The sequence below is a fragment of the Rhinoderma darwinii genome, chromosome 1, assembly GCF_050947455.1.
Source record: "Rhinoderma darwinii isolate aRhiDar2 chromosome 1, aRhiDar2.hap1, whole genome shotgun sequence".
NCBI lineage: Eukaryota > Metazoa > Chordata > Amphibia > Anura > Rhinodermatidae > Rhinoderma > Rhinoderma darwinii.
The window spans coordinates 161,190,926-161,215,393 of record NC_134687.1 but is presented as its reverse complement, the minus strand read 5'-3'; the positions used below and the strand labels follow the sequence as shown (position 1 = coordinate 161,215,393).

Here is a 24,468-nt window from a genome sequence, read left to right as displayed (position 1 = left end):
TACATTAGGCTAAAGCACTCACGTGAAAAGGCTGTACCTTAGCCTAAAGCCCCTTAGTGACCAACGTGAAAAGGCGTATTGGTGGTCACTAAGGGGTTAAACAAATCTCATGTACACGCAGCAGAAGAAAATCCTCAGCAAAATCCAGTCTCAGTTTATGCTGCAGATTCGTTCCTCTTTTGTTGCAGGTTTTTCTCATTGAATTCAATGCAAATAGCCAATTGTTGTGACTTTTGCAGTGGGAACTCTGCGCCGTTTCAAAAGTTGCAAATCAGAAAAAGAAACTAAAAACTTGTTTAAAATTAATTAAAAAAAAGTTAACCCTCTCATAGCGACGCTTTCTGTTCTCCGTCCAGGCGGGCCTCCTGGGATGACATCATCCCATGTGACTGCTACAGCGTCACCCTAGGAGGCCGTACTGCACGGAGAATAGAGGGGCGCGTCATAGTCGCCCACAAGCACTTACTGCCACAGCGGAGATTCCGGACAAAACACTGCACCACATTTGTTCGGTTCTTCAGGCGGTATTCCCTGCAGGTTCTAGATCGAATACGCCATGTACTTTTACGCAGCATACCTGACCCATGGGAACTCAGTCCTCAAGCGCTGCTAATTGACACAGAACAATTCAGCTTGGTTTCATTGACTACACACAAGAAATAATGCATGTGACGTCTCTAGAGCATATTCAGTCGTGAGAGGAAAACGGCTTTTGCTTTGCTTCAGAAAGCACGGAAAGTGCATGTTTCATATTACATTATTCTAAACACGAGTAGCAGTATAGTAGAAGTCCTAACAAATTCCAGCACAATATTTAAACAAAAAAAAAAAGTTTAATTTTGAACCAAAGAGGTGAAAAACCATATACAAAAATATTTTGTTATTGGTGAACAATGTCCTCGAGGAAATTCCTTCTCAGTTTTTCACATGTATGCCATTTCTACATAGTTTTACAGCGTGGATGTTGTATTCATTCATTATTACTGCTCAATAACTGCAAATTTGTAAGTTCCGGCAATATGGAACATTCAGCCCATAAGGTAACCGCTGCAAGTAAAGAAGAAAAGGTTTATTACATTTTGTCGCGAGAAATAGATCACATTGTACGGTTATAAAAACCGTACCTTTCAGATATTAAGTATATATGGCCAGAGCGGCCCAATTGTATATCCCTTCCATATAGCAGACTGTATGGACAAGTTTTAGATTTCTTATGAAGCTATAGTGAGTAGCCGGAATACACATTAAATCCTATAGGATTACATTACTCTTAAATAAAAGCTGTGGCCTTTCATTATTTGTATCGTCTGATTAAGAAAAAAGTATTTTTATTTTGCTTCACGCCACTATCTCAAAGGAGATTAAAAAAAAAAGGGGTCTGCTGTTCTGCAAATACAGTGCCACTCATTCACATGGGCTGCACTGGTATTGCAGCTTAGCTCCATTCAAGGGAATACCAAACCACGGACAAGAGTGCTACTGGTTTTTTTTCTCTAATCTATTCGTACCCCTTTAATCCCTTCCCGCATTATCACATACATGTACATCATGGTAAGGGTTCCCTTCCCGCATCAAGACATGCATGTACATGAGGATTATGGCATCGGACCGCGGGATTCCCGCAGCAACAGCCGCTTATCTCATTAAATGCTGGCTCTGTCACCACATTATAAGTGCCCTCTCTCCTACATAATGTGATCGGCGCTGTAATGTAGATAACAGGGGTTTTTATCTTGAAAAACGATCATTTTTGAGCAAATTATGAACAATTCTAGATTTATGCTAATTAGTTTCTTAACCCTTTCACGACCAAGGACGAAAATGAACGTCATGGTCGGCTGCTAGTTCCCACACCATGACGTTCATTTTCGTCCGCATTTCAAACTGTCACTCTGTGTAAACACAGAGTGACAGACGCGCGCTGACAGCTGTCCTAGACAGCAGAGACATCAGTCTAGCCAGGCAGCGGACCATCGCCGCTGCTTTCGGCAGTTAACCCCGTAAGTGCGGCGACGGATTGCCGTCGCCGCATTTAAGTGGTTTGAAGCACATTGGCAGCCCCCACGAAGTGATCGTGGGGGCTACCGATGCTTGTCACGGCAATCGGAGGTCAGATAATGACCTCCGGGTTGCCATGTACGGAAGCCTCGGAGGAACAGCCTCCGGCCGTTCCTCCTCTGCTTCCTGTCAGTGTGACAGTCACGTCACAATGACAGTTAGAATACATTACACTACGTGTGTAGTGTAATGTACTCTAGCAGCGATCAGAGCTGCAAGTCTAAGTGTCCCCTAGTGGGACAAGTAAAAAAAGTTAAATAAAATAAAAATGTTTTAAAAAAAGTGTAAAAATAAAAGTTATAAGTTATATAAACACAAAATGCTTTTTTTCCTATAATAAGACTTTTATTATAGAAAAAAAATTAACACGTTAAAAAAGTACACATTTTATATCACCGCGTTCGTAACGACCCCAACTCTAAAACTGTAATGTTATTTTTCCCGCACGATGAACACCCCAAAAAAAAATCAATAAAAAACTACGACAGAATCACAATTTTTTGGGTCACCACCGCTCCCTAAATAAAGAATAAAAAGTGATCAAAAAGTCGCATGTACCCGAAAATAGTACCAATAAAAACTTCTACCCGTCCCGCAAAAAACAAGCCCTTACACAGCTTTTTTGACTAAAAAATAAAAAAATTATCTCTCTCAGAATATGGTGACACAGAATTTTATTTTTTTATAAATAAGTCATTTTATTGTGCAAACGCTAAAAAAAAGGACCAAACCTATATACATATGGTATCGCCGTAACCGTACCAACCCGCAGTATAAAGTAAAAATTTTATTTATAGCGTACGGTGAGCGCCGCAAAAAGAAAACCTAAAAAACGGTGTCAGAATTCTTGTTTTTTGCTCAGGAATGCAAAAAAATTGAATAAAAAGTTATCAAAAAAAAAATCGCAAGTACCCCAAAATGGTACCAATGAAAACTACAGATTGTCCCGCAACAAATAAGCCCTCACACGGGTCCGGTGGTGAAAAAATAGTTCTGGCTCAGAATATGGCAATGCAAAATGTGCAGAGTGTTCCAAAAGTAGATAAGATCGGGCGCCATTTATCAGTGCGACACCGGCCACACATCTATGAATTATTATTTATTTACCCCATTATCATACCCTCTTATTATGCCCTGATGTTCTCCGCACAGATTACACATGCCCCCACATTATAAACTGAAATACCAGCGAAACCCAAAACAGAAACCTACCAAGCAAAATCTGAGCTCCAAAAGCAAAATGGCGCTCCCACCCTTCTGAGGTCTGCAGCGTGCCCAAGCAGCAGTTTGCGCCAACACATATGGCGTCACCATACCCAGGAGAACCCGCTTAACGTTTTATGAGGTATTTGTCTTCTGTGGCACAAACTGGGCACAACATATTATGCACTAAAATGGCGTATCAGTAGAAAATTGAAATTTTCACTTTGAACCAACCGCTGCGCATTAATCCCTTTGCGCACTATGACAAATTGCCCGTCATGATGCGGCGGTTGATGTATGGAGCCGGCTCACGTGCTGAGCCCGCTCCATGAGCTGCGGGTGTCGGCTGTGTATTACAGCAGGCCCCCTCGGTACTAACGGACAGGTACAGCGATCGCTCTGTTACAGAAGCCTGTAAGAATAACAATATACTGCAATACATCAGTATTGCAGTATATTGTACCAGTGATCCAATGATCGCTGGATCAAGTCCCCTAAGGGGATTGATTAATAAAATGTGCAGAAGAATTATAGTTATTAGTAGTGAGTTTTTTTTTTTTTTTTAAAGTAAAAAAAAACAAAAACACCTTTTCGCATTTTTCTTCTGAAGTAATGTAAAAAAAATGAACAAAATTGGTATCGCTACGTCCGTAAAAGTCAGAACTATTACAATATACCATTATTTAATTTGCACAGTGCACACCTTAAAAAAATGTAATAATTGAAACCGCCAAAATCGCTGTTTTTTTTTTTTGTCACCTTCGCTCTAAAAAAAAAAAAATGTAATACAACTTTTGAATCACTTTTTATGTACCAAAAAATGGTACCAATAAAAACTGCAGCTCCTCCCGCAAGAAATAAGCCCTCACACCACTCTATTGATGGAAGAATAAAAAAATTATGGCTCTTGGAAAGCGAGGAGTGAAAATCTAAAATATGAAAGCAAAAAATGGATCAGTCCTGAAAGGGTTAATTCACTTCTAATGAAAAAACTTTTGACCACATGTGGGGTATTTCCGTACTCGGGAGAAATTGCTTTATAAAAAATGGTTGTTTTTTTCCTTCTTTATCCCTTGTGAAAATGAGAAAATGCAACATTTTAGTGGAAAAAATTGATATTAATTTTTGCGCCCTAATTCTAATAAACTCTGCAAAAGACCCGTGGGGTGTAAATGCTCACTATACCCCTAGAAAAATTCCTTGAAGGTTTTTCCAAAATGGGGTCACTTTTGGTGGGTTTCCACTGTTTTGGTCCCTCCAGTGCATTGCAAATGCGACATGGCACCGAAAACCATTCCAGAAAAATCATAAATCCAAATGGCGCTCCTTCCCTTCTGAGCCCTGCTGTGGGTCCAAACAGCAGTTTATTACCACATATGGGGTATTGTCGTAATCGGGAGACATTGCTTTACAAATGTTGGGGTGCATTTTCTTCGTTATTCCTTGTAAATAATAAAAATTTCTATGTTGTTTCAGAAAAAAAGTACATTTTAATTTTTACAGACTAATTCCAATATATTTAGCGAAAAACCTGTGTGGTCAAAATGCTAACTATACCCCTAGATAAATACCTTAAGGGGTCTAGTTTTCGAAATGGGGTCGTTTATGGGGAGTTTCTATCGTTCTGGCAGCTCAAAGCCTCTCCAAATGTACAGTGGGGCCTAAAACATTTTCAAGCAAAATAGGAGTCCTGAAAGCCTCCGGGTGCTCCCTTCCTTTTGGGTCCTGCTGTGTGTCCAGGCAGCGCATTAGGGCCACAATGTGTGTATTTTCAAAAACAGGAGAAACAGGGTGATAGATTTTGTGGTGTGTTTCTTCATTTTCATGATCGCTTTACAAAGAAATTGGTCTTCAAACTGATACTTTTATGAAAAAAAGTGAATTATTTTTTTTTCACTCGCTATGTATTAAATTTAGCAAAAAACTGTGGTGTCAAAATACTTACTATACCCCTAGGTAAATACCTTAAGGGGTCTAGTTTTCTAAATGGGGTAATTTGTGGGGGTTTCCATCACTCTGAGACCTATGAGCCTCTGAAAACCTGGCTTGGTGCAGGAAAACAAAATGTACTTCAAAATTTATAAAATTATTATTCAATTTGTAAGTCCTCTAAATTGCTGAAAATGTATTTTATTTTTTCAAAAGTCTCATTTTCACAAGGGATAAAGAAGGAAAAAAACAGCCATTTTTTATAAAGCAATTTCTCCCGAGTACGGAAATACCCCACATGTGGTCAAAAGTTTTTTTCATTAGAAGTGAATTAACCCTTTCAGGACTGATCCATTTTTTGCTTTCATATTTTAGATTTTCACTCCTCGCTTTCCAAGAGCCATAATTTTTTTATTCTTCCATTAAGTGCATATGTGACATATTGCAGTTAAAAATAGGGGAAAATGGTAATTTTTACAAAATTTCTTCCATTTTTCTATTTTTTAATTAATTTCCGCAAATTGTATCAGTCTACTTTTACCACTAAAATAAAGTACAACATGTGACGAAAAAACAATGTCAGAATTACTTGGATATTCAAAACTCAGTCAGACATACCAGATTTGACAAATCTGGCTTGGTCATTAAGGTACAAACATGCCCGGTCATTAAGGGGTTAATAGACAACTGGGCGTGTTTTTACTTTTTACCAACTGGGCGTTGTACAGAGGAGTGTATGACGCTGACCAATCAGTGACCAATCAGCATCATACACTTCTCATTGTTCCAGCCCAGCTTCTTTCACTGCACAATCACACTAAGGGCGGATTTACACGAGCGTGTGCATTTTGCGCGCGCAAAAGGCACTTAACAGCTCCGTGTGTCATCACCATATGATGCGCGGCTGCGTGATTTTCGCGCAGCCGCCATCATTATGACACTCTGTATGTTTGTAAACAGAAAAGCACGTGGTGCTTTTCTGTTTTCAATCATACTTTTTACTGCCGTTGCGCGAATCACACGCGTCCCACGGAAGTGCTTCCGTGTGGTGCGCATGATTTTCACGCACCCATTGACTTCAATGGGTGCGTGATACGCAAACAACGCACAAATATAGGACATGTCGTGCGTTTCACGCAGCGGACACACGCTGCGTGAAAATCACGGACTGTCTGCACGGCCCCATAGACTAACATAGGTCCGTGCGACGCGCGTGAAAATCCCGCACGTTGCACAGACGTATTACATGTTTGTGTAAATCCGCCCTCACAATCACACTGTGCTGTGGATCATGCTGGGCTGGAACAATGAGAAGTGTATGTGGCTGATTGGTCAGCGTCAGACACTCCTCTGTACAATGCACAATTGGTAAAAAGTAAAAACACGCACAGTTGGTCATTAAGAAACGAATTAGCATAAATCTAAAATTGCTCATAACTTGCTCAAAAATGATCGTTTTTCAAAATAATAACAGTTATCTACATTACAGCGCCGATCAGATTATGTAGGAGATAAGGCATTTATAATCTGGTGACAGTCTTAATCTGGTGACAGGCAGTAATGCTTTGGTATCCTGAGTATCAGTATATCGCTTTGTGAAGTTCCCTAGTGGGATTACAAAATGAAATAATTAAAAAAAAAATGCAGTTAAATTGAGTTTCTTTGGAAAAAAAATAAAAATGCACAGTAAAAAATGTTTTATTTGGTAGAGGTGTAAACATAAAAAATTAATTCAAAATACACATACATGGTATCTCCGCGATTGCAAGCACCCAATCAATAGAATGAACACTTTTAAACCCCATGACAAATGCCATACAAAGAAAACCACAAAAAAAAATATTTATGTTAATAAATAGGTCCAATGTACACCAAAAACAAGCCCACAAATGGCTTCGCCAGAAAAATACAAAAAGTTATAGCTCTTAGAATTCGGCAACAAAAGAAAAAAAAATGTGTTAAAGTGCTTTCATTGTACAAAAGTAGGTGAAAAAACAAAACAAAAACAAAACTATATATATTTAGTATTGCCGTAATCACACCGACCCATAGAATAAAAAGTAACACATTATTTGTGTAAACAGCATAAAATTAAACCACAAAAAACAACCCCGGAATAGGTTTTTTTTTTTTCTTCGGTTAAATAAAGAATGGTGCCATTAAAAAATACAACTCGTCCCACAAAAAAAACAAGCCCTCATACGGCTATATCAATGAAAAAATACAAAAGTTATGTATGTGGCGATGAAAAAACTAAGAATGCATAGTCATGAAGCCCGAAATAGGCCTTGTCGTTGAAAAGTGAACATTACTTACGGCAATTTCATCCTCATGAAAACTCTGGCCATGAAGAAGCTCAAAAGAACACAGACAAATCCAATAAAAAGCAGAAGGAATCTGTTCAGTTTGGGAATATTTGGTGCATTAGACCGATCAAGGATTATAAAGCCTAAACCTCCCATTGTGAACAGGAAGCTCGAAGCCAGGCCTTCCATTATATACTGGCCATTTACCCTGAGGGGAAAAAAAAATTATTATTCAAAATGTATGCTTGTTGCCGTTTTTTTTTTTGGGGGGGGGGGGGGGAATTCTGCACACAAAAGCTTTATTCCTAGTTATCACACATCTACATTATTAACCCTTTCACTCCCAAGTACATATGTAATACGTCAGAACATATATGTAAAACGATGAGTCTTGAAAATTTGGTGTGAAGACAACATTTGGCACAGCTCCAAAGCCTAGGACAAGTTGGGGGCCACAAAGTTGGGGGCCAATTTACTGTTGGGGGCCACAAAGTTGGAAGGACTGTGAACGCAAAGTTCACCAGGTTGCAACTTCGAACATTTGAATTGTCTCTTCTGAGCTTTGTAGCTTAGGCTCTATTTATATGTGCGTTGCGCAATTCCATTGTTCTGTTCAGTCATAGAATTGCCGGAACCGTTGCACGAAAGAAACCAACCACGCCCGAAGGACACCATTGGCTCAAAAAGTAGCTCCGTAAAGGTGTCCATCATTTGGAAAGAAAAAAAACGCTGTATGCAGCGCTTTTTTTTCCGGTAAATATGATTGAACCTTTGACAGAGCCTTTAACAATAGACACAGATAAATACATTTTAGATCCAGCTCGCTAACTCTTACCAGTCACATTGGTGGAGCAGTATCTTGAACATGCAGCGAGTGACTTAAAGGTGTACTGATGTTTTGTTAAGGGCTCATGCACACAACCGCAGTTTTCTGCAGTGTCCTGTTTTTTTGTGATTAGTACACGGAACCATTCATTTCCGGATCCATGTGCCCGTTTTGCAAAATTACAGGACATGTCCTATTCTTGTGTGTGCTTGCAGTCCTTTTAACCCATTTTAGTGTATGGGACAGCAAAATAAATAAATAAAAATGGACAGCACGCGGAAGCCAGTAGGATCCGAATTTTGAGGTGCGCAAAACGAATATAGTCGTGTACACGATGCCTTACCAGGAACTCTCGCCAACCTACAAATCACATTAATGCACAGATCTTAGACATTTAGCCATCTCACCTGTAAGCCAGAAAGGCCACTGGTCGCTGGTGACCATGCTCATCTGTCATCGAGCCGACGCTGGGCGGTTCCACAATTACGTCATAAATTATCCCTAGACAAAAGGAAAAAGATTTAACCAACAGGGATAGTAGGAGCTGGAGAGGGTTCTGTGAAACGAGCATGTAATCCTCCATCATTACACTTTATATGTAAAAAAAACTTTGGCTTCAGTTACTGTAGGTCTGACTAGCCAATATGACTTTCTAAACGGCATCAAATAAAATGACTGCAAATGTGCTCCCTGCAATGTTTCAGGACACATTTACATGAAGTGGTGGCAGCGCAGAAGAAAGCTGCACCTTTAGGCTACGGCTACACGGTGACTTTGGCCGCAACACAGGCCACGTGACCAAAGGTGCCCTAGTGTGGATTGCACGTAATTAAAGTCAATGTGGTGCGTTGCGACCCGCAGATTGCCACGACCGGAAAGTCGCAGGAAATCCAGCCGCTTGCCATTTGGCCACATTGACTTTAATAACGTGCGATGACCTCAGGGACACACAGTGATTATCGTAGTTATTAAAGTCGCCATGTAGCCCTAGGCTAATCACAATAAAATTTCCATTAAAGTCAATGAGGAAAAAGCATGGCAAACCTGGGAGAAAACCACGACAGACAGGGCATGCTGCGGTTTCTAAAAGCCGAGGAATGTTCTGACAAATCCCGTTCACTGCTATGTAACGCCTGGTCCACGGCGAGGAATAGCTAGAAGTGTATCTTACCTTTTTGGAGTTTTCCAGGTAATGTGACATATGTGATTGGGAGTGTCCTATGACGATTATTATAAACACTTATACATATAAATTATAGATAGAATAATTGGTGTATAATGATGAATATGTATGGTAATTCCAGTCAGGAGCCAGGCAGACAATGAGCCTTGAATATGGTCGCTGCTTATTTTCCATTCATATCTATGGAAATTCACACGTCTGCGGGAATCCATCAACATATAGCAAAAAAAAAAAAAAAAAAACAGAAATCAGAGCACACTGCAAAGGTTCTAATCCGGTTGCAGATTTTACCCTTGGCAACGCATACGGTGAAATTTACGTGTAACTCAACCTAGGGCTCGGCAATTAATCTAAAAATAATAGAAACCGAAAATCAGCGCAGATAACAGACGTCATCTTCATATTTTGTTTTTTTTCCGGTTCGGTTATTACATGCAGCCCAGCCTCTGCCGTCCGTAACTGTATGCGATCTAATTAGAATCGCTAATATGTGATTACCATATCAGCGATTCTGATTTAATAGCATAGTTACGGATGTTTGGGATAGCCAATGGCAGAGCAGGCTCAACGTGACGGCATCGACGCTACTCCTCCAGGACGCCTAAAGTATGGCTGCCTGGAGTGCAGGGATTATCAGTTACAGCACGTTCAGGATGGCTGCTGAGGCACAAGCAGACCCAGCAAATCAGCCGGTGGGCCCTGCCTGAGCCAAGAGTGGTCCCCCACCCTCCACACGAGAAGCGCACGGCACAGTGCCGCCGCCGCACTATTTACAGCTAGTCCACTGTGTTTTGGTCAGCCGTTGCCGCTCATCTCCCCGGATGGTCCTCATGCTTTGTTTTTTTCCGTCCGCTTCCTCTCTGCTGCCGTCGCCGCTCACCTTGCTTTCTTTGTTTACAAAACAAAGCATGGGGACCTTCCAGGGGGTGAGCAGTGACCGCAGCAGAGAGGAAGCGGACATTGGGCACCGAGCACGGCCTGACCACCTCTGGCGAGTTTGTGAAACAGGCCTGCGAATCCTCTCTTATAAATTGCTACTCTTCAATGTTGCTATACTTTTCTTGATGCTGAAAAGAAGCTGGGTAGAAGGACCTCGAAGATTAAGAACACATTAGTCAGGAACAACCTGACTTTGAGATGCCTCAGCCAAGTGTTAGTGGAATGGTATACTACTGTATATAATATATACCCCCTGAGAATGCCCGCTGTATAATATATATGCTGTATGTATACCCCCTGGCTCTAAACCTGTATACTAGTAGTATACAGCAGGCTCAGGGGGTATATTATATACTAGTAGTATACAGCAGGCTCAAGGGGTATATTATATACTAGTAGTATACAGCAGGCTCAGGAGGTATATTATGTACTAGTAGTATACAGCAGGCTCAGGAGGTATATTATGTACTAGTAGTATACAGCAGGCTCAGGAGGTATATTATATACTAGTAGTATACAGCAGGCTCAGGAGGTATATTATGTACTAGTAGTATACAGCAGGCTCAGGAGGTATATTATATACTAGTAGTATACAGCAGGCTCAGGGGGTATATTATATACTAGTAGTATGCAGCAGGCTCAGGGGGTATATTATATACTAGTAGTATACAGCAGGCTCAGGGGGTATATTATATACTAGTAGTATACAGCAGGCTCAGGGGGTATATTATATACTAATAGTATACAGCAGGCTCAGGGGGTATATTATATACTAGTAGTATACAGCAGGCTCAGGGGGTATATTATATACTAGTAGTATACAGCAGGCTCAGGGGGTATATTATATACTGTAGTATACAGCAGGCTCAGGGGGTATATTATATACTAGTAGTATACAGCAGGCTCAGGAGGTATATTATGTACTAGTAGTATACAGCAGGCTCAGGAGGTATATTATGTACTAGTAGTATACAGCAGGCTCAGGAGGTATATTATATACTAGTAGTATACAGCAGGCTCAGGGGGTATATTATATACTAGTAGTATACAGCAGGCTCAGGGGGTATATTATATACTGTAGTATACAGCAGGCTCAGGGGGTATATTATATACTAGTAGTATACAGCAGGCTCAGGGGGTATATTATATACTAGTAGTATACAGCAGGCTCAGGGGGTATATTATGTACTAGTAGTATACAGCAGGCTCAGGGGGTATATTATATACTGTAGTATACAGCAGGCTCAGGGGGTATATTATATACTAGTAGTATACAGCAGGCTCAGGGGGTATATTATATACTAGTAGTATACAGCAGGCTCAGGGGATAAATATTAATTCAATGGCGTAGCATGCAAGTAGGGGGAATGTCATGAAAAAAAGGGGTGTGGTCTAAATCATTCAATAATCGTAGTCGCGGTTACATGTTCAATTAATCGTGATTCTGATCATAATCGCCCAGCTCTAACTCAACCTAACCCGGCTACAAAAAAAAAATTAACTGGTAGAAGAAGTGACTTCACTGGCTCCTAAAGGCTGAGTCATTTGTTTTCCCCGGTGAGCAGTAGGGTTTGCGTACGCTGCACATTAATGTATTTTTTTTACGCTGCCATCAGAGCTGATGTTCGGAGTCTACGTCAGCAGTCACAGCAAAGAATATCGCTGCTTGCTGTACTATATATTTCCCATCTAAACAACAGAAACCACCGTTAGTTGATGGAGTTCGTCAGGCGTTGGCGCCATCAGTCATACAACAGGTCTCCTTACATATGGCGTTTGGAAGACTGGCATAATTGCATTAGTAAACCCACCAGCCCACATTTATTATGTCGTTTATGCAAATGGGGCTGTGACAAATATGCTGTCAAATTTGCGATTTTCCTCACTGCTCGCCAAATTTAAAGAGGCTCTGTCACCAGATTTTCCAACCCCTATCTCGTATTGCAGCAGATCGGCGCTGCAATGTAGATTACAGTAACGTTTTTTTTTTAAAAACAAGCATTTTTGGCCAAGTTATGAGCATTTTTATATTTATGCAAATGAGCCTTTCTTAAGTACAACTGGGCGTGTTTAAAGTTATGTACAACTGGGCGTGTATTGTGTGTGTACATCGGGGCGTTTTTACTTGTTTTACTAGCTGGGCGTTGTGAATAGAAGTGTATGATGCTGACGAATCAGCATCATCCACTTCTCTTCGTTAACACCCAGCTTCTGGCAGTGCACAGACACAAAGCGTGTTCGAGAGATCACGCTGTGACGTCACTTCCTGCCCCAGGTCCTGCATCGTGTCGGACGAGCGAGGACACATCGTCACCAGAGGCTACATCGACTTACCTGCAAACGCCGATGCTGCTGCAGAATCAACTGTAGCCTCTGGTGCCGATGTGTCCGACACGATGCAGGACCTGGGGCAGGAAGTGACGTCACAGCATGATCTCTCGAGAACACGCTGTGTGTCTGCACTGCCAGAAGCTGGGTGGTAACGAAGAGAAGTGGATGATGCTGATTCGTCAGCATCATACACTCCCATTCCTAACGCCCAGCTAGTAAAACAAGTAAAAACGCCCCGATGTACACACACAAGACACGCCCAGTTGTACATAACTTTAAACACGCCCAGTTGTACTTAAGAAAGGCTCATTTGCATAAATATAAAAATGCTCAACTTGGCCAAAAATGCTCGTTTTTTAAAAAAAAAACGTTACTGTTCTCTACATTGCAGCGCCGATCTGCTGCAATACGAGATAGGGGTTTGAAAATCTGGTGACAGAGCCTCTTTAAGACAAAAAAAAAAGTAGAAAAGTAGGCACGGTGTCCGTATATACTAAGAAAAATAGGTGAAAACGAGACAAATGTTGGGGTACATCCATGCCAAGGAGTTAGAAATGTGCCAAATTAAGAGGGGAGGGCTGTTTAATACAGTTGGCACAAATAGCTTCACCTACTCCCTTCACTTAAGTCGGTGTAAGATACGCCAGTCTAAGCGTCTTCTACTTGTCGCCACCTTTTAGCAATTTCATAAAATGCCCTCCCCCACTGTATCCTGGCAGGAAGTGTATAGGTTGTTGAAATATATGTACCTCGGGACAGCAGCCGCCAAATGAAAACCCACCATATAAAAGATCCGACTCCCGTTTCTGATACTGTCTGACACGGTGGGCAGAAGGGCAGCCCTGCCTAAACCACTCCCCTGGCACATTTTCTGCAGCAGCGGTTTAATGAGCACGTCGAGGACCACCCCCTTCATGCTCTGTATAGTAAGAAGAGGGCGGGGAGGGGGGTCTTTATTTATCGGATCCTGACACTGAAGGAAGAGATAAACAGCAGTAAACAGGTGGATCTATGGCAGGGGGCTGAGCCAGGAGCAAAACGCTAGAGAAAATCTCTAAAAGGTACTAAGGAGTCTGTGTGTTGGAAAACGCAATGCATTCATGACATGGCAGACCTCCTGACTGCAGCACTGTTCTAACCCCTGCAGGTATGGAGTAGCGGCAAATAGTCCAGACAGCTCACCTCCGGTGATGAGGAAGTAGGAGACAACCACCATGGCGTACACCGTCATAGCAGAGGGCATATGCAGCCACGAAGGCTTCTTCAGCTTTAGGTTCGGACATTCCAGCACAGTAAATGGTATTCGGTACAAACTCTCCATCCTGCAGCCTTACAGCTCCCTGTGATATACAGACAGTCTATGAGAAATGGAGGACACGTATAAGCACTGGACATAATGCGCCAATCAGCATCGCTTACCGCCAGCAGCCTCCAAGGGAAAAGGAGTACAACAGTGACGGGACTGGACCTACACAGGCCTGACGTGGCGGAGCAGCCGGAGAGGGGCGGGCACTTAGGCCGGAAGCGGTCACTGCAGCTAGATGGGGGCGGGCACTCAGGCTGGAAGCAGTCACTGCAGCTGAATGGGGCGGGCACTCAGGCCGGAAGCAGTCGTTGCAGCTGGATGGGCGGGCACTCAGGCCCGAAGCAGTCTCTGCAGTTGGATGGGGGCGGGCACTCAGGCCGGAAGCAGTCACTGCAGCTGGAAGAGGTGTGGTCACGGAATTGTGTATAAATGGTGGCGCTTCTGCTTTCCTACACTACAAATCCCAGACGAGGGCGTGATGGGAGTTGTAGTTTGGTAGCAGTTGAAGAGTCACAGGTTGTAGGCGACTTCAAGTCTGTAATAAAGCGTTAATACCGCCATAAAAATGGAAATGTAGAAAAGTCGCTAATGTAATGATGACAGGGGAGCTGTCTGTACACCAACACGGTGATAGTTATTGGGCCATACCATCGTCACATAGAGGGGAGGACACAGAATGGCTTTTGTATCACTTGCTTAAAAAAAAGAAAAGATTGCAGTCACTTCATAAATATTTGTCCACGTGTGACTCAGTTTTTACATCACATACTAAGGCCTCATGCACACGACCGTAAAAACACCCGTTATTGCGGGTCGTTATTACGACCCGCAATAACGGGCTCATAGGCTTCTGTTAGCCACGGGTACCTTCCCGTTTGCTCACGGGAAGGTACCCGTGCCGTTAAAAAAGATAGAACATGCCCTATTTCATGCCGTAATAACGGCACGGGCATCCCATAGAAGTCTATGGGGCTCCCGTAATCATGGGTGGCTCCGTGTGTTCACCCGTGATTACGGGAGCGTTGCGAGGTGAGGCGAGGTCAGGGGACTACCCGGTCTGCAGGCCACAGCCCAGTGGCGTAACTACCGCCGGGACTACAATGAAAACTATGGCAGAGCGGGGAGGTATCTCCCCGCTCTGCCATAAACAAAAGACATGTATCCCCTATCCTGTAAAAAATAAAAATAAAAGACGTTCATACTTACCGACAACTTCCTGCTTCTCCAGTCCGGTCTCCCGCCCGTTGCCTTGGTGACGCGTCCCTCTCGACATCCGGGCCGACGTCCTGGATGACGTTTCAGGCCATGTGACCGCTGCAGCCAATCACAGGTCAATCACAGGCTGCAGCGGTCACATGGACTGCCGCGTCATCCAGGGATGTCGGGCTGGATGTGAAGAGAGGGACGCGTCACCAAGACAACGGCCGGGTAAGTATGAATTTCTTTAACTTTTATTACAGAAAAGGCTGTCCCTTCTCTCTATCCTGCACTGATAGAGAGAAGGGGCTGCCGATTAGTGCAGTGCTATTTTGCTGCCAAAAACGTGCTCGTAAATACGGGTGGAATACGTGTGACACCGGACCCATATTTACGAGCACGGGTTCGTAAATACTGGTGCAAAACGGGTGGAATACGTGTGACACCGGACCCGTATTTACGCCAGTATTTACGGGTGTGAAAAAATACGGTCGTGTGCATGAGGCCTAACAGCTCTAACTTCTGTTCACATCTCCTTCGGGATCCTCTCACAGATTCCATCATGTTTGCTGGATAAAATAGCACAGTATTCTTGCTTTTTTTTGTCTGGCAAAATTATGGAAAATCAACAGAACCCATTGAAGTCAATGGATTCCATCGGGTGCCGTTGGTTTGCGTTTTCCTCATTCTGCTCCCATGAACTACGGGTCCTGGAATGCAGATGTGAACACAGCCTTAGCTGTCATTCAACCAACTACTATTCATCCCGATCCCCACATGGGCATGCACGCTTGGCTTAGCCGAACATGTATTTTGAATGAAACAAGCTGCTGCCAGACACCTTTGGTGGCAGCTCATCTCACCTGAGAACAATAGGATCGGGCATTCTGAAATCCAGTTGCCTGATTCTTCTTTCCCCCGAAATCTGGCATTGGGGGAGCGGTGGGAGGTCCCCAAATACATTATTAGAAGGTCAGCTGACATTAAAGTGGTTTTCCCAGAATCATAAATGATCTGCAAATAGGTGATAAGTTTGCTGAGGGCCCCACCGATGGGACTCCCACCGACCCTGACAACAGGGGTCCCACACCCCCTTTGCTCCTCATGGTGGCTCAGTGGTTACCACTGTTACCTTGCAGAGCTGGGGTCCTGGATCCAACCAAGGGCAACATCTGCATGGAGTTTATATGTTCTCCCTGCCTGTGTGTGGGTTTCCTCCCACACCCCAAAAACATACCGATAGAAAATTTAGATTGTGAGCCCCAAAGGGGACAGTGAGGACCTCTGTACAGCGTTGTGTCTATGACTGAGATAGATACTGAGCGCTGGAATCGACTGCGCTATTGATTCCGTCACAACAGTGACAAACGGAAACCCTTACCTAGGTTTTAGTCACCATTGAGTTCAATGGTAACGGAAGATGAGGTTTCCGTTTGCTTTCCGCTCAGGGGTTAACCCGACGGAACACAGACAGTTATGTGAACACAGCCTAAGAAACTTTGGACTCATATGTTATACTGTTTTGTTATTTGTAGAATTTTTGTTAAAATATTTTTTCTCAAATAAAAATTTCCTTTTGCCATACTTTGTGATCTAGTGGGTGCTTTGAATCACAGTGTAGCAGTATTAGGCCTCATTTACACGAGCGTAATATACGCGCATGCTTTTCACGCGTGTCGTACGCACCCATATTACTCTATGGGGCAGTTTACACGATGCGTGAATTTTGCGCAGCGTGAGTGCGTTGCGTAAAACTCACATGATGTTCTAAAATCGTGCGTTTTTCGCGCATCACGCACCCATTGAAGTCAATGGGTGCGTGAAAACAACGCATGCCACACGGACGCTACTGCGTTGCATGCGCGAAAATCACGCAAGAGCTGTCAAAAGGATGAATGTAAACAGAAAAGCACCACGTGCTTTTCTGTTTACAAACATCCAAACGGAGTGTCAAATTAGAGATGAGCGCACCGAACTTCACCGGGTTCGGCCGAACTCGTTTTGACCGAACCCGGCAAAAAATGTTCGGGTACGCGACGTCAGGAGACAGTCACTGTCCACGGTGCTGAAAGAGTTAAACTGGTTCAGCACCATGGACAGTGACTTCCGATCACAATATACATATACGTGTAAAAAAACAAGAGATTCTGACTTACCGATAACTCCCGGCTTCTTTCTCCAGTCCGACCTCCCGGGATGACAATTCAGTCCAAGTGACAGCTGCAGCCAAGCACAGGCTGCAGCCAATCACAGGCTGCAGCGGTCTCATGGACTGCCGCGTCATCCTGGGAGGTGGGGCCGGATGACAAGAGAGGGACGCGTCACCAAGGCAACGGCCGGGAGACCGGACTGGAGGAAGCAGGAAGTTCATGGTAAGTATGAAAGTTTTTTTTTGATTCACAGGTTGGCGTATATTGTGATCGGAACTCACTGTCGAGGGTGCTGAAAGAGTTACTGCCGATCGGTTAGCTCTTTCAGCACCTTGGACAGTGACGGGCGTCGACTAGCCTCATCTCTATGATGGCGGCTGCGCGAAAATCACGCAGCCGCGCATCATACACGGATGACACACGGAGCTGTCAAGTGCCTTTTGCGCACGCAAAACGCTGCGTTTTTTGCGCGCGCAAAACGCACACGCTCGTGTAAATTAGGCCTTAGACTGATAATTTAAAACAATGTAGGATACAATGAGCTGAATGATTTTCTTTGCTTTCCTCTATTGTGCTGTTAATAAAGTTTATATATATATATTATTTTTAGGTTTGTTGTCAGATTAAAAACTTAAGGACCTATTTATTTCTATAGGAGCCACGGTGATGATTTCACATTTACACCGCGTTCCAAATTATTATGCAAATGTTATTTTTCGCTGATTTTCCTAAATAGTCGATGCAAATGACAGTCAGTATAATCTTCAAGCCATCAACCGTTGGAGTATAATGCAAATTTTATTGAACAAATCTTCTAATGATAACAGATTTTTTTTTTAGACGTAAAAAACTCAAAATGCACTGTTTCAAATTATTATGCACAACAGAGATCAAAACATTTTAAAGGTTGTAAAGAGAACTAAAATGGTAATTTGTTGAATTTGCAGCATCAGGAGGTCATATTTACAGAAATCAAAAGCTCTTTCAATCAAAAAAAACTTAACAGGCCAAGTTACATGTTAACATAGGACCCCTTCTTTGATATCACCTTCACAATTCTTGCATCCATTGAATTTGTGAGTATTTGCACAGTTTCTGCTTGAATATCTTTACAGGATGTCAGAATAGCCTCCCAGAGCTTCTGTTTTGATGTGAACTGCCTCCCACCCTCATAGATATTTTGCTTGAGGATGCTCCAAAGTTTCTCAATAGGGTTGAGGTCAGGGGAACATGGGAGTCACACCATGAGTTTCTCTTCTTTTATGCCCATAGCAGCCAATGGCACAGGGGTATTCTTTGCAGCATGAGATGGTGCATTGTCATGCATGAAGATAATTTTGCTACGGAAGGCACGGTTTTTCTTTCTGTACCATGGAAGAAAGTGGTCAGTCCATCCATCTGGACCATCCAGGGTTTCACTGCACTCATCAGTAAACAACACGGTTTGAAAATGAGTCTTCATGTATTTCTGAGCCCACTGCAACCGTTTCTGCTTGTGAGCATTGTTTAGGGGTGGCCGAATAATAGCTTTATGCACACTTGCAAACCTCTGGAGGATCCTACACCTTGAGGTTCGCGGGACTCCAGAGGCACCAGCAGCTTCAAATACCTGTTTGCTGCTTTGCAATGGCATTTTAGCAGCTGCTCTCCTAATCCTATTAATTTGTCTGGCAGAAACCTTCCTCATTATGCCTTTATCTGAACAAATCCGTCTGTGCTCTGAATCAGCCACAAATCTTTTCACAGTACGATGATCACGCCTAAGTTTTCTTGAAATATCCAATGTTTTCATACCTTGTGTAAGGTATTGCACTATTTCACGCTTTTCGGCAGCAGAGAGATCCTTTTTCTTTCCCATATTGCTTGAAACCTGTGGCCTGCTTAATAATGTGGAACGTCCTTAAGTCGTTTTCCTTTGATTTGGCACACCTGGCAAACTAATTATCACAGGTGTCTGAGATTGATTACAATGATCCAAAGAGCCCTAAGACACAATACCATCCATGAGTTTCATTGAAAAACTAAGAATGAAATGTTTATAACACTTAAATCCAATGTGCATAATAATTTGGAACATGGTGTATATGTCCCCTTGTAGATTATATATTCACTGGGAGACGGAGTGGACACCAGGATCGGGGTGCTCTTGCATTGATAGTGTGGGATACGCCTCGTACCTAGGGATGTAAGGCATAGAAGCTGGAACTACAAACATTGTGATGTTGTTCATTATAAAAGTGGACGGACCGTATTTGCTTCTTTTTCTAATTTAATATTGGTGACCTATGATTGGGCTATTTAGCCCCTGAATTGAGCGATCCTGTATACAGTGTTAGCTATACAGCACTGATATGGTTAATCCGGATTGCAGTACTGGCATTCCCTGTTCTAGATGGCGTTGACACGTGCTTAGATTCGCGGGCCATTTGCGGGTATGCGCAATTCGACATTATGGATGCCGATAACACAGAATACTGAATACATATCAGTCCTCTTAAATTGAATTTATTTAGACCGGTGAGTGCCAGCTTTACTTGATTTTAATAATGAGCACCACTTATAAACAATTATTATTGAACACTGTATTTTACCCCTTCCCCCTTTAGCCACTTTTGACCTTCCTGACAGAGCCTCATTTTTCAAATCTGACATGTGTCACTTTATGTGGTAATAACATCGGAATGCTTTTACCTATCCAAGCGATTTTGAGGTTGTTTTCTCGTGACACTTTGGACTTTATGTTACTGGCAAAATTTGCTCGATACATACATTATTTAAATGTGAAAAACACCAAAATTTATCGAAAAATTGCAAACATTTTTTATTTTTCTAGGATGTTACAAGGCTTAGAACTTTAGCAGCAATTTCTCACATTTTCAAGAAAATTTCAAAAGGGTATTTTTACAGGGGCCAGTTAAGTTGTGATGTGAAGTGGCTTTTAGGGCCTTATATATTAGAAACCTCCAAAAAGTCACCCCATTTTAAAAACTCCACCCCTCAAACATTTCTTAACCCTTTAGACGTTTCAAAGTAGAGGTGAAATTTACAAATTTCATTTTTTGTTGTTGCAGAAATTCATTTTTAATCAATTTTTTTTGTAACACAAAGTTTTACCAGAGAAACGCAACTCAATATTTAGTGCCCAGGTTCTGCAGTTTTAGGAAATATCCCACATGTGGCTCTAGTTTGCTTATGGACTGAAACACAGGCCTCAGAAGTAAAGGAGCACCTAGAGGATTTTGGGGTCTCCTTTTTATTAGAATATATTTTAGGCTCCATGTCAGCTTTGAAGAGCTCTTGTGGTACCAAAACAGTGGAAACCCCCCAAAAGTGACCCCATTTGGGAAACTACACTCCTCGAGGAATTTATTTAGGGGTATAGTAAGCATTTTGACCGGACAGTTTTTTTGCAGAAATTTTTTGGAAGTAGGCCATGAAAATGAAAATCGACATTCTTTCAAATAAAATGTAGGTTTAGCTAATTTTTTTTCATTTCCAAAAGGACTAAAGGAGAAAAAGCACCACAACATTTGTAGAGCAATTTCTCCTGAGTAAAACAATACCCCACATGTGGTCATAAACTGCTGTTTGGACACACGGCAGGGCTTGGAAGGGAAAGAGCGCTATTTGGCTTTTGGAGCTCATATTTAGCAGGAATAGTTTGCGGAGGCCATGTCGTATTTGCAAAGCCCCTGAGGGACCAAAACAGTGGAAACCCCCCACAAGTTGCCCCATTTTGGAAACTGCACCCCTTGAGGAAATTATCTAGGGGTATAGTGAGCATTTTGACGCCGCAGGTGTTTTGCAGAAATTATTGGAAGTAGGCAGTGAAAATGAAAACCTACATTCTTTCAAAGAAAATGTAGGTTTAGCTAAGTTTTTCTCATTTCCACAAGGACTAAAGGAGAAAAAGCACTGCAAAATTTGTAAAGCAATTTCTCCCGAGTAAAACAGTACCCCAATGTGGTAATAAGCGGCTGTTTGGACACACGGCAGGGCTTAGAAGGGAAAGAGCGCCATTTGGCTTTTGGAGCTCAAATTTAGCGGGAATGGTTTGCGGAGGCCATGTCGCATTTGCAGAGCCCCTGAGGGGACAAAACAATGAAAACGTCAAAAAATTGACCCCATTTTGGAAACTACACCCCTTGAAGAATTCATCTACGGGTGTAGTGATCATTTTGACCCCACAGGTGTTTCATAGAATTTATTAGAATTGGGAAGTGAAAATAAAAATCCTTTTTCTTCAATAAGATGTAGATTTAGCTCAACATTTTTCATTTTCTCAACAAATAAAGGAAAAAAAGAACCCCAACATTTGTAAAGCAACTTCTCCCGAGTACGGCAATACCCCATATGTGGTCATAAACTGCTGTTTGGGCACATGGCAAGGAACAGAAAAGACGGAGCGGCATTTGGCTTTTAGAGCACAGATTTTGCTGGATTGGTTTCTTGACACCATGTCGCTTTTGCAAAGCCCCTAAGGTACCAGTACAGTGGTAACTACCCAAAAGTGCACAGGCGCCCACATTCTGACAGTCTCTGCAGTTTCGGATGTGCGCCTGCGCCGCCTTGACATCTACTATTGGCTCCTTGATACATAGCCGATCATTGGCTGTGGCCTCCTCTCCGGCGCCTGTTGTGTCCTGCTTTCCCCCATTGGTTGTCTGCTCTCACACCCACCTCCCATCCACGTCACTTCACACTCCCTTAAGAGGAGTAGTTTCTTGCCGCGCCGCCATTAGCCCCGTGTACCCCTGAGGACGCTACAAGTTAGCGAAACATGTCGGGGGGGGCTCTAAGTGTTTTTAATTCCTGCCTAACCGAATCTATTGCCCTACTTTAAGTGTGGCTCGCTGCCTCCTGACTGACTGTCAGCCGGCATTCATTCTTGGCTGTCTAATACCTTGCTGGCTCCTCCAGCTGGTTGCCTTCACTATAACTTCGGTCCTTGGCAGTGATAATTTTAAACTGTTATATGTGGTCTGTTTTGTGCTATACGTAGCTTAATAAAATTTGATAATAAAATTGACTCTCTATTAACTTTTGGGTGGTCAGGAAAATGGTTCTGTCTGCCTGCAGGCATTCCTTCTATTGACTTTATGTAATGTACCTGCTGACTACCCAGGGTCAAAATCTGTCTTTTTGTAGTGAGCATTTTGACCCCACAGATGTTTCATAGATTTTATTTGAATTGGGCAGTGAAAATAAAAATTACATTTTAATTCCAATAAGACGTAGCTTTAGCACCAAATTTTTCATTTTTTCAAAAAATAAAGCAAGAAAAAGAACCCCAACATTTGTTAAGCAATTTCTCCCGAGTACGGCAATACCCCATATGTGGTTATAAACTCATTTTTGGGCACACGACAGGGCGCAAAAGGGAAGGAGCGCAATTTAGCTTTCGGAGTACAGATTTTGCTGGATTGGTTTCTGGTCGCTATGTCACATTTGCAAAACTCCTGTGGGACCAAAACAGTGGAAACCCCCCAAATGTGACCCCCATTTTGGAAAATACACCCCTCAAGGTATTCACCTAGGGGTGTAATGAGCATGTTAACCCTGCAGGTGTTTTGCATAAATTAGTGTGCACTCGATATTGCAGAGTAAAAATGGGATTTTTCAATAGATATGCCAATATGTGGTGCCCAGCTTGTGTCACCATAACAAGACAGCTCTCTAATTATTACGCTGTGCTGGATTGGTTTCTGGTCGCTATGTCGCATTTGCAAAACCCCTGTGGGACCAAAACATAAGAAACCCCCAGAAGTGACCCCATTTTAGAAACTGCACCCCTCAAGGCATTTATTAAGGGGTGTAGTGAGCATTTTCACCCCACAGGTCTTTTCCATAAATAAATGCGATGCGTGTGGTGCAAAGTAAAAATTTTCATTTTTCCCCAGAATTGCCAATTCAGTGGCAAGTACACGTGCCCAGCTTATGCCACTGGAGACACCCTAAAAATTGTTAAAAGGGTTCTCCCGGGTATGGCGGTGCCATATATGTGGAAGTAAACTGCTGTTTGGCCACACTGTAGGGCTCAGATGGATGGGAGCGCCATTTGGCTTTTGAAGCATAGATTTTGCTTGGTAGTAGTTTTGTTTGAGTATTACTGGTGTTTCCGTTTATAATGTGGGGGCACATGTAAGCCGGGCAGAGTACATCAGGGGCATAGTCAGGGGGTATAATAATGGGGTAAACAATAAAATAATCCATAGATGTGTGTTACGCTGTGGGGCAATCCTTCCTGCACAGGCCGGTGTCGCACTGATAAACGGTGTCTTTACTTATCCCCCTTTTGGTCTACACTCGGCACCTTTGCAGTTTGGGGAATTTTGCTAGGAAGTGTTGTCCTGGTATAATACGGGCGCCCTCGCTTCTAGCAGATATGTTTGGGCCCCCCCTTCCTGGTTCCCTAATTTTAGGGCCCCGATAAATCGCCTATTGAAACAGACGAAATGTTCCCCTCTGATCTGCACAACTGCATATTTTTATTTCCTGACTTATTGGAGCCTTAAAGGGAACCTGTCACCAGCATTTCACCTATTAAACCGACTATACCTGGTGGTAGTGGGTGAAAAATCATTTCTATATAACCTATAATTGTCTTCTTAGTCGGCTCTGTAGCTTTAGTATTTAGCTTTTTAGTGTTCCCACACCGTATGCTAATGAGCAGAAAAGAGTCAGATCTTCATTTGAAAAGAGTCAAATCTTCGTTTTGAAAAGAGTCAAATCTTCATTCCTCAAGTCTTTCCGAGTTTACCCCACCTTCTTACTTTTGATTGACAGCTCCTCACCTTCCCCCAGCACACAACATCCCGCGCTTGTGCATTGATGTCCTCCTTTGGTGTGTGCACACAAAGGGATACCGGATTATTACGATAAAAGGCGCGAAACGTTTGCAGACCGTTATTTACAGTCGGAGGAGGAGTTTAGGAAAGGGGATAACGGCAATGAACTTTTTATAGCAGCAGCTAGTGAGGGATAAGTAAAGTTCAATAGGTGAAATGCTGGTGACAGGTTCCCTTTAACTAATTTTATTT

The 24,468-nt window shown here is 42.6% G+C and overlaps 1 protein-coding gene across 1 annotated transcript; it reads right to left on the bottom strand.

The window, feature by feature from the left end:
• Positions 1-813: 813 nt before the first annotated feature.
• On the bottom strand, positions 814-14,332 carry OSTC (oligosaccharyltransferase complex non-catalytic subunit). Its single transcript, XM_075860516.1, has 5 exons — positions 14,195-14,332; positions 13,958-14,115; positions 8,730-8,823; positions 7,507-7,704; positions 814-1,047 (listed from the first exon to the last, which is right to left on the bottom strand). Exons 2-5 carry the CDS (start codon positions 14,094-14,096, stop codon positions 1,029-1,031), a joined length of 450 nt encoding a protein of 149 aa, XP_075716631.1. The 5' UTR covers positions 14,097-14,115; positions 14,195-14,332; the 3' UTR covers positions 814-1,028.
• Between the last annotated feature and the right edge of the window lie 10,136 nt (positions 14,333-24,468).

Coding starts and splice junctions, on each gene's coding strand:
- OSTC (XM_075860516.1), bottom strand. CDS start 14,096: ATGGAGAGTTTGTACCGAATACCATTTACTGTGCTGGAATGTCCGAAC. Junction 8,824..13,957: donor CTACTTCCTCATCACCGGAG/GTGAGCTGTCTG, acceptor CCTTTTGTCTAG/GGATAATTTATGACGTAATT. Junction 7,705..8,729: donor GTGGCCTTTCTGGCTTACAG/GTGAGATGGCTA, acceptor TTTTCCCCTCAG/GGTAAATGGCCAGTATATAA.